The sequence below is a fragment of the Dipodomys ordii genome, unplaced genomic scaffold (assembly GCF_000151885.1).
Source record: "Dipodomys ordii isolate 6190 unplaced genomic scaffold, Dord_2.0 Scaffold79, whole genome shotgun sequence".
Classification (NCBI taxonomy): domain Eukaryota; kingdom Metazoa; phylum Chordata; class Mammalia; order Rodentia; family Heteromyidae; genus Dipodomys; species Dipodomys ordii.
Genome location: NW_012267295.1, coordinates 2040721 through 2060068, shown reverse-complemented (window position 1 = coordinate 2060068; position 19348 = coordinate 2040721). Strand labels below are relative to the sequence as shown.

Below are 19348 nucleotides of genomic sequence, written 5' to 3'. Positions count from 1 at the left end.
TGAGATAGAATATACTTCATATTCTCCATATGCTCCCTACACTCAAAATTTAAAAATAAATTCAGCTGGACACTGGTAAGTTACACCTATAATCCTAACTATTCAGGGAGTTGAGATCTGAAGTTCAAAGCCAGCCCAGTCAGACAAATCCACAACTTTTATCTCCAATTAATCAAAAAACAACAACAAAAATCACACACACGCACGCGCGCATACACACACACACACACACACGATATTGGCGGAAAGCACAGTTGAAGTGGTTGAGCCTCAGCTGTGAACATACAAGCTGGTCAAGAGTGCAGGGGCCTCAGTTCAAGACCCAGAATCCACACAAAAGTAAGTCAGTTATTCTAATAAAAATTACTGGGAATCTGTTTCATCTCATGGGATTTGTTAGTTAAAGCAAGAGGTAGACAAGAAGTGAAAAATAAAAATTACCCTTGAGTTGTAGAGGGGGGTGCTCGCCATTCTAGGCTTGCTGTCTTGCTTTACACACAGTTTGTCATTTTTGCTGGCTACTTCTCTTTCCTCAGCAGATATTTGTGGGTCCCATTCCTGCCCCTAAAACATTACCTCCCTTAGGTAACCTCCCCTTAACAAAACCTATAAGAAAAAAAGATTGTGTTTGTGCTGAGTCTTGGGTGAGGCAGAGGACTGAACTTAGATTTTTCTGTATTTCAGAGAAGTAAATTCATGCTATGTTCTTCTTTTAACTTCTATGATTATTATTTTTGTTAATGAGTGTTCTGGAAAAGAGATTGCAGGTTAAGGTCCTATGAGAACATGGGCCAAAAGCTGGACTGCCACTCAGGTAACAGAGAAGGAAAAACACCTCAAACAAAAGCTTTAGATCCACCTTTGTGGATATAGAATTAAGAGTTTGGCTGGGCTCACTGATGGTTCACACCTGGAGTCCTTCAAAGACTCTTACCACCCATTAAGCAGCAAAAGCCAGAAGTGGAGCTGTGGCTCAAGAAGTAGAGCCACAAACTTAGCAGGAGTATGAGGCCTTGATTTCAAGCCTTTGGTACCAGCACCAAAATAAGAAAGGATTGAAGGGCTCCGTGTCTGGCATGGAACATTTCCTTAGTAAATACCTGTTATAGATGTTTTTGTCAGTGAGACTTATTCTGACCCCAAAAGTCCCTGTGATGAGTGAAAGCAGGGAGGAAAAACCTCCAGCTCAGTGACTAAGTTACATTTTTAGATACTGTCATTGAAAGCAGTGATTCATAATCTTCCCCTACACTCTGCTGACACACATCTAAAGGACACGGTCTAGGCTTAATGGACAACTGCAACACAGTTCAGTCTTCTGAGCTAATTGTAGAGGCATAATTTAGATTATTTATAAACTACTTGTAGTGCTTCTTATATCTGTGGAGATACCAATATCCTAGTAGAGTTCTTGTTCAGAGATGAAACTAGTTATTGCTAAGAGAGATAAGGAGGTGGAGGTATGGCTCAAGTGGTAGAGCGCCAGGAGTGGGAAAAGCCAAGAGAGAGTGGGGAGTTCTGAGTTCAAACCTCAGTACTGGTACTCCCCCCCAAAAAATACATGAGTGAATGTGAGGTGGGTGACATGTGGCTCATAGGTGAGCACAGGAATGTCCTGAAGGTAATGAGAACTTTAACCAGTCAGCAGCAGTGCTGATAGAGAGGAAGAAAGGAAAGAAGGAAGGAATTGAGGAGATAGATGTTTGGTTCTACTTTGTGTGTGTGTGTGTGTCTGTCTGTCTGTCTGTCTGTGTCTGTGTCTGTGTGTGTATAGGCAGATTGAGAATTCTAAGCTACCTGCTGAGGTGCTAACTTGAGCACTAGTTGGGTAATGACTTCACTGTGTTAGATCAGGATCTAGTGTTTGGAGCTGAGTGAGTTTAAGCAGAAGATGGAAAGGTCTAAATTGAAGATAATGATGTGGGAAACAGTTACACAGCAATAGCTAACTCCTCAGCATGAGAGCTTGTGTTCAAGTAACTTGAGTGTAGCAAGAGTACAGGTCCTATTTCATGTTGATTTCTTTTGGTGCTGGGATCCAGCCCAGCACCTCATGCATTCTGCCACTGAACGACACCTCTTTTTTTTGGTCAGTCATGGGACTTGAACTCTGGGCTTGGGCGCTGTTCACTCAGCTCTTCAGCTCAAGGCGAGTGCTCTACTGCTTGAGCCACTTCTGTTTTTTTCTAGTGGTTTATTGAAGAGTCTCACGGACTTTCCTTGCCCGGTCTGGCTTTGAACTGTGTTCTCAGCCTCCTCAGTAGCTAGGATTACAGGCATGAGCCACTGGTGCCCGGCTTACACCTCTTCTTAACTAGGCATGTACCACCACACCCAGCTTAATTTTTTTCCTTTTTCATTTCTGTTTTTCTTTTTCTCAAGGCCTTGTGCATTCTAGACAAGGGACTCTCCCACTTGAACCATAACCCCAGCTCCTTTTACTTCCATTGCTTTTTGGATTGGATCTTTCTTTTTGCCTAACTGGCTTACATCAACCATGATTTTGCTGTTTATACTTTCACATACCTAGGATTGCAGGCACACACCAGCCTAGCTATTTACTTACTTACTTATTTATTTATTTATTTTTGATGGTTCTGGGGCTTGAACTCTGGGCCTGAGCTCTGTCCCTGAGCTTCTCTTGTTCAAGGCTAGTGCTCTACTGCTTGAGCCACAGTGCTTCAAACTTTTTCTGAATAGTTGCTTGGATAAGAATATCATGGACTTTCCTGCCTGGGCTGGCTTCGAACTACAGTCCTCAGAGCTCAGCCTCCTGAGTAGCTAGGATAACAGGCGTGAGCCACTGGCTCTAGTTTTAACTTTTATTGGTTGAATGGAGTTTTAAGAACATTTTTACTCAAGCTGGCCTCAAACTATGATCCCTTCTAGTTTTAGCCTCCTGAGTAGCTAAGAATATAAGCATGAGCCATCATGCCCAGCTAACTTTTTTTTTTTAAGATACAACTCATAGCCAAATCCAGCTGCCATTTTGAAATTATGATTAAGACTACTTGAAATTATGATGGAGTTGGAGTACAGTGAAAAGCTTAAGGTGTGGCCACTGATAGAGGCCTGCCTAGCAAGTATGAGGCACTAAGTTTAAATACACACACACATACACACACACACACACACACACACACACACACACACACACAGGTCACTGATAGAGGCCTGCCTAGCAAGTATGAGGCACTAAGTTTAAACACACACACACACACACACACACACACACACACACACACAGGTCACTGATAGAGGCCTGCCTAGCAAGTATGAGGCACTAAGTTTAAATACACACACACATACACACACACACACACACACACACACACACGTCAAACCCTTGTGGCCACTGATAGAGGCCTGCCTAGCAAGTATGAGACACTAAGTTTAAATACACACACACACTCAGAGTGGTCAAACCCTTGTGCCAGTGGCTCATGCTTGTAATCCTAGCTACTCAGGAGACTGAGATCTGAGGATAATGGTTTGAAACAAGCCTTGGCACGGAAGTCCATGAGCGTCTTATCTCCAGTTAAGCACCATGAAACTGGAAGTAGAGCTGTGGCTCAGAGAATACTAGCTTTGAGTGAAAAAGCTCAGGGAGAGTACCCAGACCTAAAGTTTAAGCCCCATGACCTACCCAAAAGAAAAGAGTAGTCAAAAGTAGGGGTTAGCCAGGATTGGTAACTCACTCCTATAATCCTCGCTACTCAGGACGCTGAGACCTAGAGGTCCTTGGTTTAAAGCCAGCCTAAGCAGAAAAGTCTGCAAGATTTTATTTTAGTTAACCAGCAACTGGGCTAGAGGCACATGAGCTAAGAAAGTTCTTTATATTTTTCAACGAATTAGGATTTATTCCATGTATCTCATGACACATGAAAATGAAAACTTCCTGTTTTATCCCATAAGTAAAGTTTTATTGGAAAATGACCATGCTTTTTGGCTACCTATAGCTGTGGCTACTTTTCCCTTGTAAGTACAGAATTGAGTGTGCATTTAATACTCATGGCCATAAAACCTAAATATTTCCTATTTGACCCTTACAGAAAGTTTGCTGACCTCTGATCTGGGCAGGAGAAGTCTACAAGGGAATAGACAAGAGCTGAAGAACTAGCCAGAATGGGTCTCACGAAAATGGAGGGAGGACTGGACTTGGGGGCACACATCTACTCAGGAGGCTGAGATCTAAGGATCTAAGTTTGAAGCTAGCCAGCCAGCTAGCTAGCCAGCCAAATCCCAGAGACTCTAATTTCCAGTTAGCCAACAAAAAGCCAGAACTGTAGGTGTGGCTCAAATTGTAGAATACCAGTCTCTTTTTTTTGGGGGGGGGGTCCGGTCATGGGGCCTGAACTCTGGGCCTGGGCGCTGTCCCTCAGCTCTTCAGCTCAAGGCTAGCGCTCTACCACTTGAGCCACAGCGCCACTTCCTGCTTTTTTCTTTTTTCTTATGTGGTGCTGAGGAATTGAACCCAGGGCCTCATGCATGCAAGGCAAGCGCTCTACCACTGAGCCACCTTCCCAGCCCCTAGAATACCAGTCTCAAGGGAAAAAGCTAAGAAACACTATGAGGCCGAGTTCAAGCTCCAGTACCAGCATGTGTGTACATATGTGCATGCGCCCCCCGCCCCCCCCACACAATGGAGAGGAATTCCCAGCAGTGTTAGGAGGTACGCAGAAGGTAAAGATGAACAAATCCATAGTGCCCACTTCCCATTAGACTAAAGTGACTTAATGAGGAGAGTGCTGTTGAAGGCAGAGACAGTGTGTGTTGTGGTGAAGGCATGAGTAGCATGAGTGCCTTAAAATCTTAAGAAGATTTCTAGATGATTTTTTTCCTGTTGGTGCCATTAGGTGATTAGTAGTAGTTTATATTGGTCCAGCCCAATTGTTGACTTCGTTGAGCAGTTTAGAAGTTCACCTGCTCCAGGAATTTCTTAAATGCTTTTGGACAAGGAACATGGCTAAAACAATAGATGCCAGCCAAGCAAACACGAGGCCATGAGTTCAGACTCCTGTACTGCCTCCCAATGCTTTGATCTGAAAAAGTACTGTCTTATTGATGTCTGTCAGAAATAAGGACAAATTCTAAGTAAGATAGAAGGATGAGATAAGGATTTAGGAAAGGGAGTCAGTCATTAGAGTATGTAAATAGTTTATGCATGAGGAGAAATTAGAAAATAGAATACATAGCATTTTCCCCAATTTTTTCACTTCCCTATGGTACAGAGACCATGGTTGAAGCCACAGACTTTTTCTTTAAGAATGAAAAACTATGAGCAACTCATCTTTGGAAATATTTGTACTACAACCTACAAATTATGATTCAGACTAGGCCAGGCCTGAAAAGCACACTTTCAGATTTGATGATAATTTCTCTTCTATTGTCATCCAGTAGTTTGGAGTGGTTTGAGATGTACATGATCATTCTGATGTTTTAGCTTTGAACTTGTATAATCAGGTTGATTTGACCTCTTGCCTAATAGCTGGTTCCTCTCTGGAAACAGACAAGAATTTTGCTTGACCTTTTTAAATGCTTAAAGTTCTTGAATTCCTTGAAAAGTGTAATCAAAGAAATCTAATAAAAATCTATCAGGCCCTGAAGCAGTTAGCCTGTGACTCACATAGTCCTGTAGGTTTTTCTCTAACTGGGTCCTGGAAGTTTGAATGACTTGCCTCCTGAGATAACACTCTTAGAAGGGAAGTGGTTGAAGCATATTTATTTCCATTTTAAGTGACTTCATCATTTACAATCCAGGCTATACCTGGTATGGTGGTAAGAAAATACCCTGAAGGAGATCGGATAGCAATTTTTGCACAATACATCATGCCTACCAGATTTCTTTGGTTGAGATACTGCAGTGTAATGCAGTGTTTTTGCAGCTGGAGTTTGGACCTCAATCATTTTAGGCTGCTCTATTTTTTTTTTAAGGAAAATGGGGGGGGGCATGCAGCCAACCTAGTGAAGTAAAAGTGAGGATTCTGGCTCTTTTATAGAAGGGAAGTTTTACAGAAGCACAGTTCTAAAAACCAGTTGGGAAGAATCCACCCAATCTCTGCCAACTTTTTCTTCTCCTTTTTTTATTCTAGTCCTGAGGCTTGAACTCAGGGTACTGTCCCTGAACTTCTTTTTCTCAAGGCAAGCACTCTACACTTGAGCCACAGCCCCACTTCTAGCCTTTTCTTAAGAGTCTTAGCCGGGTGCCGGTGGCTCACGCCTGTAATCCTAGCAACTCAGGAGGCTGAGAGCTGAGTATCACAGTTCAAAGCCAGCCTGGGCAGGAAAGTCCGTGAGACTCTTTATCTTCAATAAACCACTAGAAAACCGGAAGTGGCGCTGTGGCTCGAGCAGTAGAATGCTCTCCTTGAACTGAAGAGCTGAGGGATAGTGCCCAAGCCCAGAAGGTTCAAGCCCCATGACTGGCAAAAAAAAAAAAAAGAGTCTCATGGTCTTTCTTGATGAGGCTGGCTTCAAACTGCAATCCTCAGATCTCAGCTTCCTGAGTCACTAAGATTATAAGCATGAGCTGCCTCGCCTTCTGCCAGCTTCTTGCTTGTTCTCCTAAGAGAAAGGGGATTGATAATGCCATGGAATCTTCCCGAAGCAGAAAAATGTTATCATTAATCTTTATTCATTTACCAATCAATTATTAAGCTGTCAGTTGCTATAAGGAATGAGGAGGGTACTATGTTAATTCATAGTAGATAATAACTGATTTATTTGTTTCTGGCCCTTGTTCATTCTGGTCATTATGTGGGTCTTCTCACACCCCCCCTTCCTTACTGGAACACCAGACATGGGTTACTAGAACTTAAGTTGGATACCTACTCTTTACTGCTGGCACCAACAGTATTCTCTAGTGTCCAGTGACAGAAGAGATCAGGCCCCCTGCTTTCTGATGACATATCTCTCTGCTCATAAAGGAGTGCGTTAAATGGCAAAATGCTGGTCCAGCATCATTTCAGCATTGGAAGCAGTGCTGCTGCCAGGGCTGGCCCCCGCATGACTCTGGGTGGCGGATTTGGACCTCATAGTGTTCTGTAATACTCCAAGCCTGTGTTTGCGAGGCAGGTTTTCTTGGGAAGGGTGACAGTCTTGTGCTAGGATGAAGGGAGAAAGCGCATATTCTAAGAGAATCTTCTCTGTAGGGGGTGGAGGAAGCCAAATGGTGTGGCAGCTTGTAGCTCGTAGTCTCTTGTGCACATTTTTTTTTTTTTTTTTTTTTGCCGGTCATGGGGCCTGAACTCTGGGTCTGGGCGCTGTCCCTCAGCTCTTCAGCTCAAGGCTAGTGCTCTACCACTGGAGCCACAGCGCCACTTCTGGCTTTTTCTGTTTATGTGGTGCTGAGGAATCGAACCCAGGGCCTCATGCTTGCAAGGCATGCACTCTACCACTGAGCTACTTTCCCAGCCCTCTTGTGCACATTTCTATGCTATTTACCTTTTTTTTTTTTTTTTTGTCGGCCGTGGTGCTTGAACTCTGGGCCTGGGCGCTGTCCCTCAGCTCTTCAGCTCAAGGCAAGTGCTCTACCACTTGAGCTACAGCGCCACTTCCGGTTTTCTGGTGGTTTATTGGAGATAGGAGTCTCACGGTCTCTCCTGCCCGGGCTGGCTTTGAACCACGATCCTCAGATCTCAGCCTCCTGAGTAGCTAGGATTAGAGGCGTGAGCCACCAGTGCCCGGCTTATTTACCATTTTTTAAATGGAAGTAAAATTCAACTTATTTCAATTAAATAGAAAAAGTATCCAATTATTAAGTTTTTGTATTATTTGAAAGTTGAGCATAGTATTGCATGCCTGCAATCCCAGCTACTAGAGAGGCAGAGCAGAGCAGGATCTTGAATTTGAAACCAGTATGGGAAAATTTTGGAGGAACCGCCACCCCCACCCCACACACACACTGTCCCAATCTCAAAATCAAAAATACAAAAACAAAAGAGCTAGGGACATGACTCAAGTAATAAAGTACTTGGAGTTTAATCCTTAGTATGAAGGGAGAAAAGGAAGGAATGAGAGGGAAGGAAGGAACAAGAAAAGAAGGAAAGGAGAAAGAAGAGGAAGGGGTTTTCTTTTTGTGTTTTTTTTTTTTTGACAAAAGCTTGAAAGACATAATTTTTCTAATACTTAATGCAGAAGACCAAGCAAGCCTTTGAGTTCAGGCATCTGTAGGAAATCAAGTTGAATTCAGTGACAGTCTAGACCTGAAGGTTTTTGTTGGGGTCTACTCTTGCCAGGCTTTCAGGGAAAAACGATGAGTGCTGCTCCCCAGCCCTGAGGGGTTTCTGTCCTTGAAGGGGAGAGGTTCTGTGGGAATGGGGCATTTCGATCTAACTTTGTAGATGGATGAATCGCACAGAATGGTCTCAGCACAGGTGAAACATGCTTGGCTCACTTAGTCCAAAGACTTCAGACTAAGTTCACAGAGGTTAGCATTGAAGAAACTGGGTGAAGGGTAGGGGCCCTGAGTCGGAGGCGTGGCCCTGTTGGGTACTAATTCTGTTTGTTGACTGGGTTGCTTCTTTTTCCCCGTAATTAATGGGATGTAATGCCATGGTGTCGTCTTTGAATCCTTGTCACCATCACCCCTCATCTCCGCCTCCCCCCCCCCCCCATTGACAGAAGATACCGGCAGTGTGGAGCAGCGGGGAAGATGGGCTTGTTAGAATGGGTCTGATATGAGCAGTCTCTATAAAAATTTTCTTGGTTTCAAAGACTTTTCCAACCTCTCTTTCAGTGCCCGAAGTGACGAAACCAAGTTTAAGCCAACCAACGGCCGCCAGCCCAATTGGCAGCTCTCCATCGCCACCAGTCAATGGTGGCAACAATGCCAAAAGGGTGGCCGTGCCGAACGGACAGCCGCCAAGCGCCGCCCGCTACATGCCTCGGGAGGTGCCGCCGCGATTCCGTTGCCAGCAGGACCACAAAGTGTTACTAAAACGTGGGCAGCCCCCTCCACCTTCCTGCATGCTCCTCGGGGGCGGGGCGGGGCCTCCTCCCTGCACAGCACCTGGAGCAAACCCAAACAACGCACAAGTGACAGGAACGCTGCTGCAGAGCGAGAGTGGGACTGCGCCAGGTAAGGACCGCCCTGAAGGGAGGGAGAGAGCTTTACCTTGTGCATTGCCTGGTGTGAGATCCCCAAACCCCTTACGTAGATAGACTGCCGGGATCAGTCATAAGATGGAGCGGATCCCAGTGTGAAAAGGGAAGTTCTTAGAGACTGGGTTACAGCGTGGTAGCATGAGCAGCTTGCAGTCGCCGCTGTGGATCATCATGCTTTAAGCCTTTTTCTCTGGTCCTCTGTGGTTCTACAGGTTTGTGTTCAGGGAACAACAAGGGGGATGTAGGGCCCCTATGGAGGCTGTTCTGAATCTCCAGATGCTGTGCTTATGCTTCCAGAATGCTACAATCAGAGAAAGAATGACCTTTTCCATTACAGTATAGAATCATGGGAAGACACCACATAATACCATTTTGGTTTGGTTTGGTTTGGTTTGTGCCAGTCGTAGGGTTTGAACTCAGGGTCTGGGCTCTGCCTGAGCCTCTCTGTGCTCAAGGCTAGTGCTCTACCACTTGAGCCACAGCACCACTTCTGGCTTTATCTGTCTATGTGGTACTAAGGAATGGAACCCAGGGTTTCATCCATGCTAGGCAAAGGACTCTACCACTAAGCCACATTCCCTGCCCCAGCTCCTGGCTTTTTGGGGTGGTTAATTGGAAATAAGAGTCCTGCAGGCTTTCTGGACTGGCTTTGAACCACTCCTCAGATCTCAGCTTCCTGAGTAGCTGGGCTATAGGTGTGAGCCATTGGCACCTGGCCAGTACCATTCTAGTTTTGTAGTGATTTTTTTTTCAGGAGGCGGGGGTGGTGGTACTAGGGTTTGAACTGAAGACTTGGTACTTGCTTGGCTAGTCTTCTCCCATGCCTCTGGCCCAGCTCTTTGCTAGTTATTTTGGAAATGGTATCTTATGGACTTTATGGATGGAATGGAAATATTACTTCAGATCATTATTTTCCTGAATTTCTGGGTTATAAGCATGAACCACCAGCACCTTCTTTCCCACTGAATTTTTTTTTTAAATCAGTGTTTCTGATTTTCAAACCACTGCATGTTGAGCTTTGTTAGACACTATAAGGTAGACATGAAGTGTTCTTCTAGAAGTTTTGAGTTTTTAAAGATGATTTAACAACTATGTCAACTAAAGCAAAGAACTTCCAGGTCCTGTTTTTTTTAAGTTCATTAATAGATTTCAGCCTGCCTCTCAATTTATCTTTTGAGGTTATATTAAAATACAGAGCTTGAATATGGTCGAACATTGGCAAGGACTGCTTATTAATGGTTTCCACTAATTGATATGCTTTGAGTTCTGAGTTTGAACAGTGGATTGCTCAAAAAAATTATGTCTCCATCTTGTGTGTAAAGTAAGGATGGAAGAAAACATAGTAGTGACACAGGCTTTGTGCAGAGACATACCATCCCCACAAGGCTTCTGTGGCAGTCAGACCAGGCCCAGAGTAGACACAGCCCTTCCTTCCTAACCCTTGGTAGCCAATGAGGGGACTACACAGAGTCATGGGTCCAGTGTAAATCAGAGTCTCACATTGACACCATTAGAAAGAAGTCATTTTTCTTCTCACCAAATCTGGTATTAAGCTGTGCTACCCAAGTCAGCCTTAAAGCAATTGGCATAGGGCTCAACTGCCATATTTGTGTTGGACTGTTTGATCCAATTAAGCTCCTTTAAAAGCAAGTCTATTCATTTGGGACCTCCTGTCCTTCAATAGAAGTGCACTGAGCAGCACAGCATGGGGATGGTGTGGAATTGGCCCATTAGCAGGATGAGGTGTGTTAAGAGTCACCACCAGGGGAAGGAGCAATGTGAACATAGTGCTGTTGCAGTGGGGAAAATAACTATTGACAAAGGGGAGTTATTCCAGATGAGGAGCTCAAAAACAGCTTCACAGAAGTGGCACTTGAATTAGATCCAGAAAGATGAGTAAATTTCACTGTGTGAATTAAGGGGAAAAGAAAAAAGACAGTAGTTGCTATCATGGAATGTTGCCAAGGTAAGAAGACACAGCTGTGGAGTGTAGATGACTACATAGAAGGTTGTAGAAGATAATTTAGACTGGAAGGTTTGACAAAGGTCATGGCAGATCTTGATCAAAATGCAAGCCAAGGAGTTCAGCTTCATTTTTGTGCACTAAGAAACGGGTGAAGGCTTACATATGGCAGTGGTAGAATGAAAAGGCATTTTAGAAAAATTGTTGTTTCAGTTGGGGGTGTTAGGAGCAGATGGGAGAAAGAGCAAGTTTATAGTGCTATTTTATTTGTCTTAAGAGGCAAAAAGCCTTTCTCTGTCAATAGGAATGGCAAGGAGGTAGCTTTGCTAAATGGTGTGGAATTCAACTTAGTGAATAGAACAGTGGGCCAGTGAAGAAGAGGTGACCAACAGTTGTGATACAATCCAAAATGAGTGACGGGTAGAGAAAACAATGTAGGGAGAGATTTGGTGAAACCGTCCTGGAACAGTATAAGCTCCAGGAATTGATTGTAATGCTTGAGTAGCCATAATTGATCAGATGATCTCTTTTTCAGAGTCAACCCTTGGAGGTGCTGCTGCTTCAAATTATGCAAATTCCACTTGGGGCCCGGGAGCCTCCTCCAACAACGGCACCTCCCCCAACCCAATTCACACCTGGGACAAGGTGATTGTAGACGGGTCTGACATGGAAGAGTGGCCTTGTATTGCCAGCAAAGACACTGAATCTTCTTCCGAAAACACCACCGATAACAACAGTGCCTCAAACCCTGGCTCTGAGAAGAGCACTCTGCCAGGAAGCACCACTAGTAACAAAGGCAAAGGGAGCCAGTGCCAGTCTGCAAGTTCTGGGAACGAATGTAATCTTGGGGTTTGGAAATCTGACCCTAAGGCTAAATCTGTTCAATCTTCCAACTCTACTCCAGAGAGCAACAATGGACTAGGAAATTGGAGGAATGTGAGTGGTCAGGATCGAATTGGACCTGGCTCTGGCTTCAGCAACTTTAACCCAAATAGCAACCCATCTGCCTGGCCAGCACTGGTCCAAGAAGGAACTTCTAGGAAAGGGGCATTGGAAACAGATACCAGTAATTCCAGTGCACAGGTTAGCACAGTAGGTCAGGCATCCAGGGAACAGCAGTCAAAGATGGAAAATGCGGGTGTTAATTTTGTTGTCTCTGGCAGAGAACAGGCTCAAATTCATAACACTGATGGACCAAAAAGTGGAAACACTAACTCCTTGAACTTAAGTTCACCAAACCCCATGGAGAATAAGGGAATGCCCTTCGGAATGGGCTTGGGGAACACCTCCAGGAGCACTGATGCCCCTTCACAAAGCACTGGAGATCGAAAGACTGGGAGTGTTGGATCTTGGGGTGCAGCTAGGGGTCCTTCTGGAACTGACACAGTCTCTGGACAAAGTAATTCTGGAAACAATGGGAACAATGGAAAAGAGAGAGAGGACTCCTGGAAAGGAGCTTCTGTTCAGAAATCAAGTGGGTCAAAAAATGACTCTTGGGACAATAATAACAGGTCTACGGGTGGGTCCTGGAACTTTGGCCCTCAGGACTCTAATGACAACAAATGGGGTGAAGGGAACAAAATGACATCTGGGGTCTCTCAGGGAGAATGGAAACAGCCGACTGGGTCTGATGAGTTGAAAATTGGAGAATGGAGTGGTCCAAACCAACCAAATTCTAGCACTGGAGCATGGGACAATCAAAAGGGCCACCCCCTCCCTGAAAACCAAGGCAATGCCCAGGCTCCCTGTTGGGGAAGATCTTCCAGCTCCACAGGAAGTGAAGTTGGAGGACAAAGCACTGGAAGCAACCACAAAGCAGGAAGTAGCGACAGTCATAATTCTGGCCGTCGGTCATACAGGCCTACACATCCTGATTGCCAGGCTGTCTTGCAGACTCTTTTGAGCCGAACTGATTTGGACCCCAGGGTGCTCTCAAACACTGGCTGGGGCCAAACTCAAATTAAGCAGGACACAGTGTGGGATATTGAAGAGGTGCCAAGGCTTGAGGGGAAATCGGACAAAGGAACTGAGGGGTGGGAGAGCGCTGCCACACAGACCAAGAACTCAGGGGGCTGGGGAGATGCACCCAGCCAAAGCAATCAAATGAAGTCTGGATGGGGGGAGCTCTCAGCCTCTACAGAATGGAAAGACCCCAAGAACACAGGAGGCTGGAATGATTATAAGAACAACAACTCTTCTAACTGGGGAGGAGGAAGACCAGATGACAAGACTCCTTCCTCTTGGAATGAGAATTCCAGCAAGGATCAGGGGTGGGGAGGAAGCCGCCAGCCCAATCAAGGGTGGACTTCTGGGAAGAATGGTTGGGGAGAGGAAGTTGATCAAACGAAAAACAGCAATTGGGAAAGTACTGCAAATAAGCCTGTGTCTGGGTGGGGTGAAGGAGGACAGAATGAAATTGGAACTTGGGGGAATGGGGGGAATGCAAGCCTAGCTTCGAAAGGTGGGTGGGAAGATTGCAAAAGATCCCCCGCATGGAATGACACAGGCAGACAGCCCAATTCCTGGAATAAACAACACCAACCGCCGCAGCCACCACAGCAGCCACCGCCACCACAACCAGAGGCGTCTGGTTCATGGGGAGGACCGCCCCCACCACCTCCGGGCAGTGTTCGACCTTCCAATTCCAACTGGAGCAGTGGGCCTCAGCCCACAGCCCCTAAGGATGAGGAACCCAGTGGTTGGGAAGAGCCATCCCCACAGTCAATTAGTCGAAAGATGGACATTGACGATGGCACCTCAGCATGGGGAGACCCTAACAGTTACAACTACAAGAATGTGAACCTGTGGGATAAGAATTCCCAAGGTGGCACAGCACCTCGAGAACCAAACCTGCCCACCCCCATGACCGGAAAATCACCATCAGGTAAGCAAGTGCTTTTTCTCATAGGTTTTTGTGTAGAGAAGAAATTCCACTCCAGGACATTTTTATTGAGGTGCATTTATTTACTTTAGCATTATTTTCTGAGGAGGCCTCCTACAGATCTTTAACTCTTGCTAAGAAAGCCTTTCTGTAAGATGCAAGAATGGCAGCCCCTGTACTACCTCATGGTGTTCTTTTTTGGGAAAAGGAAAAAAATGTTAACATTGTATTTGTCTCCAGAGTTATTTCTCTTTTCTCTTTTTTCTATTTGTGTGTGTGTGTGTGTGTGTGTGTGTGTGTGTGTGTGTGTGTGTGTGTGTGTGTGTGTGTGTGTGTGTGTGTGTGCGCCTGGGTGCTGTCCCTGTGCTTTATCTGCTCAAAGCTAGCGCTCTACCACTTGAGCCACAGCTCCACTTCTGGCAATTTGGGTAGTTAATTGGAGATAAGAGTCTCAAAAGTCTTTCCTGCCCTGATCCACAATTCTCAGGTCTCAGCCTACTAAGTAGCTAGGACAATAGGCATGAGCCACTCATGCCCAGCTCCGGAATTACTTTTCCATATTCTTTTGGTCTACAGAATTCAAGTTTGCTTAACACACTATTCTCTAGATTGAAAAATAAAGAAGTTCCATTCTGATTCTCTTCATAGCTCATCCTTGTTGTCCATCCACTGTTGTGTGCTTGGCAAGTGTTCTGCCTCTGAGCTCTACCCCAGCTCTTCCTGTACTATCCATATTAGCACATACAGTTCTTTTCCCTTTTTTTGTGCCAAGCCTGAGGCTTGAGCTCAGGGCCTGGGTGCTGTAACTGAGCTTTTTTGCTCAGTGTTAGCTCTCTACCATTTGAGACACAGCTCTGCTTCTGGGTTTTTTTTTGGTGGTAAAGAGATAAAGAGCCGGGAGCTGGTGGCTCACGCCTGTAATCCTAGCTACTCAGGAGGCTGAGATCTGAGGATCTCGGTTCAAAGCCAGCCCAAGCAGGAGAGACCGTGAGACTCCTATCTCCAATAAACCACCAGAAAACCGGAAGTGGCGCTGTAGCTCAAGTGGTAGAGTGCTCGCCTTGAGCTGAAGAGCTGAGGGACAGCGCCTAGGCCCAGAGTTCAAGCCCCACGGCCGACCAAAAAAAAAAAAAAGAGATAAAGAGTCTCACAGACTTTCCTGTTGGGTTATCTTCAAAGCATAATCCTCAGATTTCTGCCTCCTTGAGTAGCTAGGGTTATAGGTATGAGCTACCAGCATCCGGCAGTGCTTCAGTTATTTTTCAGATGGGGTCTTAGGCATTTTTTCCTGGACTGGTTTCAGACTGTGATCCTCCTAAATCTTCTAAGTATCTGGTTCTGTTGGGATGATGGTGCTGACTTGCTAATTTTTGGCCCACGCTAGCCTTGTGATCGCTACTTACCGAGTATCTGGCCTTACAGGCCAGCATAAACCACAATGCTTAGACTAACCTGTCTCCTGATGGTGTCTGCAGTGCTTCCAGTTTTTCTTAACAGCAATAGAGTAAACATTGTGTATGTAATTTATTTTATTTTATTTTTTGGTCAGTCATAAGTCTTGAACTCTGGGCCTGGGCACTGTCCCTCAGCTCTTCAGCTCAAGGCTAACACTCTATCACTTGAGCCACAGTACCACTTCCGGCTTTTTCTGTTGATATAGTGCCTCATGTATGCGAGGCAGGCACTCTACCACTGAGCTACCTTCCCAGCCCCAATATTTTTTGAGATGATGGTATAATGTCCAGGTAGTAGAGTTACTGGGCCAAAAGTGGTGTGGGTTGGACTCTTTTTAAAAATGTCATTGCCTGATAACCTCCATAAAGGTTCAATCTCTGCTTCTGCCAAGAGGATTTGATACTTGTTTACTCTGCCTTCAGCCCCATTGAATGTTAGGTATTTTAACCGATTGTTCTTAAGAGACACTTTTTTTTTTCTTAACAGTCTGGAGCAAAAGCACACCACCTGCTCCAGATAATGGGACATCAGCCTGGGGTGAGCCGAACGAAAGCAGTCCTGGGTGGGGCGAAATGGATGATGCGGGAGCATCGACCACAGGGTGGGGGAACACACCTGCCAGCGCTCCCAATGCCATGAAACCCAGTAAGTAGACCATATTTATATTTCTAAGGATTCTTTGTTAATTAGACTGTGAGGCATTTTGGTATTTAGACAGTTGATTTGATAAGGTAATCTCAAACACTGATAGCAAATGTTGGTGCCTTTTCTTGTATTAAAAAAGTTTGCAGTGAACAAAAAGTCATAATATTATTGATTTTAAAACACAAATTAGATTTGATATCTGGTCAGGATTTTAATTTTGATGAGGAATGTGGTCTCTGCTACCCAGGGACTTGATTATTCATTCTCTCTCTCCTTTTTTTTTTTTCCTTCCTAATATGTCAGTCTTGGGATTGAATTTAGGGCTTGGATGGTATCCCTGAGCTTTTAGGTTCAAAGCTAGCAATCTACCACTTGAGCCACTGCTCCACTTCTAGCTCTCTTCCCCCTCTCCTGGACACTGAGTCCTGGGCCTTCCATATGCCATGTAAGACTGAGCTGCATCCCTAACTTTTTAGTTTAGTTCTACTGAGCACCAGTGGCTCACACCTCTAATCCCTCACTCTTTAGGAGGCTGAGATCTGAGTACCACAGTTTGAAGTCAGTCTGGGTAAATAAATTTGAAAGACTCTTACCTCCAGTTAACCAGCAGAAGTTAGAAGAAACAAATTCCAGGAAATTGAAGGATGTTTTGTTTTGTCTTTGTGATGGTGGTATTTGTTTTTGCTTTTGAGTTTTTTTGTTTTTGTTTTTGTTTTTTTGTCTTTTTTAGAGAAAGTGAGGGAGGAAGGTTGAACAAATACAGTCATGGTATTCGGTATACACTGTGGAAAATGACCTATGTAACTCACAGCAGGGATGAGAGAGGGAAAGCGAAAGAATGGGTGACATTGTCCAAAAACAAGTTAGACAATTAGTTCTTTATGATACCTGTTTTTAATATTCATCGTATGCAAATGGATATTACACACTTAAGTACATACATACATACGTACATAATGTACATGTATAAAACTATAGGACTAGAGTAAACCATGCTCATTAAGAGGATCTAAGCTGGGCATCTGTGGCTGAAGCCAGTAATCCTAGCTACTCAGGAAGTTGAGAGGTGCAAAGCCAGCCTGGGCAGGAAAGTCTGTGAGACTCTTATCTACAATTAACCACCAGAAAACCGGAAGTGGTACTGTGGTTCAAAGTTGTAAAGCACTAGCTTTGAGTGAAAAAGATCAAGGACAGCACCCAGACCTTGAGTTCAAAGCCCCACAGCAAAAAAAAAAAAAGGACCCAAGCTGGGCATCAGTAATTCTAGCTACTCAAGAGGCTAAGATCTAAGGATCATGGTTGGAGCTAGCCTAGGCAGAAAAGTCTGTGTTATGCTTATGTCCAATTAACCACCAAAAAGCTGGAAGTAGAATTGTGGCTCAAGTAATGGAGTACTCTCCTTGAGCAAAACATTCAGGGACAGCACCCAGGCCTTGAATTCAAACCCCAGGACTGATACTAAACAGCAAAAAAAAAAAAAAAGAGCTAAGTTTGTTTAATTGTGATAAGCTGTCTTCAATTGTGGAATTTCTGTCTACTGAGTACCTGGGGAACTCAGTATGGGGGGAGGAGGTGAACATTCAACCAGAAATCAAAAGATTTTGATTGTACTGTCCATGGCTTTACTCTCTAGAATACGAGTGATAGCATTTGCCTTACCATCTCGATGGAATGCATAAAATTACAAAGATACTGGCCGGGTGCTGGTGGCTCACACCTGTGATTCTAGCTACTCAGGAGGCTGAGTTCTGAGGATCATGGTTCAAAGCCATCCCAGGCAGGAAAGGCCATGAAACTCTTATCTCCAATTAACCACCAGAAAATGGGAAGTGGTTCTGTGGCTCAAGTGGTAGAGTACTTGCCTTAAGCTCAAGAGCTGAGGGACAGCGCCCACCCAGGCCCAGAGTTCAAGCCCCATGACTGGGAAAAAAAAAAAAAAATATATATATATATACATATATATATATAAATATATATGTATATACATACATTATATATATAATCCTAAAATGCTACATCTAGATGGAAATTATTTTTCTGGTTTTTCTGACATATAGTTGTTTAAAAGGGCTAATCACTCTTTCCTTAAAGATTCCAAATCTATGCAAGATGGCTGGGGGGAGAGTGATGGGCCGGTCACAGGAACTCGCCATCCCAGCTGGGAAGAAGAGGACGATGGAGGAGTCTGGAACACCACCGGCTCTCAGGGAAGTGCTTCCTCCCACAACTCAGCAAGCTGGGGACAAGGAGGGAAGAAGCAAATGAAGGTAGCCTGCTTCTGAAATGTTTGAGCTTGCTTACTCATTCCTAGAAGGCAGACCTGAGAATTAACAGAATTAATGCAGAGAGAGAAACAGTTGGCATCTCTGAGATCCTAACTAAAGGGGAAAACATTTCCTTTGAAACCAAGGGTACTTACCTTATCCTCCTTACCAGTGACATTGAGTTCTTGCTACTGTGTGTTAAGTAGATTTTCAAATATAGGATCTTTTGTTTTTGGTTTTTATGTTGCAAATTGGTTGGTAGCTTTCAGTGCGCTCTTTAAAAATGCTTTTTGGCCAGGCGCCAGTGCTTCATGCCTGGACTCCTAGCTACTCGTGAGGCTGAGACATGCCCTTACGTTCTAGTAGACTTTTGTCCATTATTTGGTCATTTACAAATTAGTAGTGAGTCTACACTAACTGGATGAAAGATACTGATAATGAATGATGAAAAGATAATGAATCCCCAACTCAGTTGACACCTCAGATTGACTTAATTGTCAGCTTCAGGAGCAGATAAAAATAAATCTGTGCAGTGACATCTGTCACCCCTTAATATTCCAGCTCCAGTGACAGTAATTCTGACCTCTTACACTAAGGACTTTTGTTTATTTTTATTGTTTGTTGGCTCTGGGCTTGAACTCTGGTCTAGATGCTATCCCTGAGCTTTTTTGCTCAATGCTAGTACTCTACCACTTTGATCCACAGCTCTACTTTGGGTTTTTGAAGGTTAATTGTAGATAAGAGTCTCACAGGACTTTTCTAATCAGGCTGGCTTCAATCCACAATCTTCAGATCTCAGCCTCCCAAATAGGATTACAGGTGTGAGCCTTCAGTTCCTGGCACTTTTATTTTTTTTAATGGTCATAAAATACACATAAGGTCAAATTTACCATCTTAACCATCTTCAGATGTAGAGTTCAGTGCATCAGGTATGTTCACACACAATTCATTTTGTGAAATGAAAACTCTGTAGCTATTAAACAATGCCTTCACTAGGCACTGGTGACTCATACTTGTAATTTTGGCTGCTCATGA

The 19348-nt window shown here is 44.4% G+C and overlaps 1 protein-coding gene across 1 annotated transcript in view; it reads left to right on the top strand.

The window, feature by feature from the left end:
• Positions 1 to 19348, top strand: part of Tnrc6b (trinucleotide repeat containing 6B) — a 241956-nt gene that overhangs the window by 185201 nt on the left and 37407 nt on the right. Inside the window, exons 7-10 of the mRNA XM_013024871.1 lie at positions 8738 to 9079; positions 11604 to 13952; positions 15891 to 16049; positions 18141 to 18316. Coding sequence (XP_012880325.1) covers positions 8738 to 9079; positions 11604 to 13952; positions 15891 to 16049; positions 18141 to 18316 — 3026 coding nt within the window. The remainder of the gene's footprint in view (positions 1 to 8737; positions 9080 to 11603; positions 13953 to 15890; positions 16050 to 18140; positions 18317 to 19348) is intronic.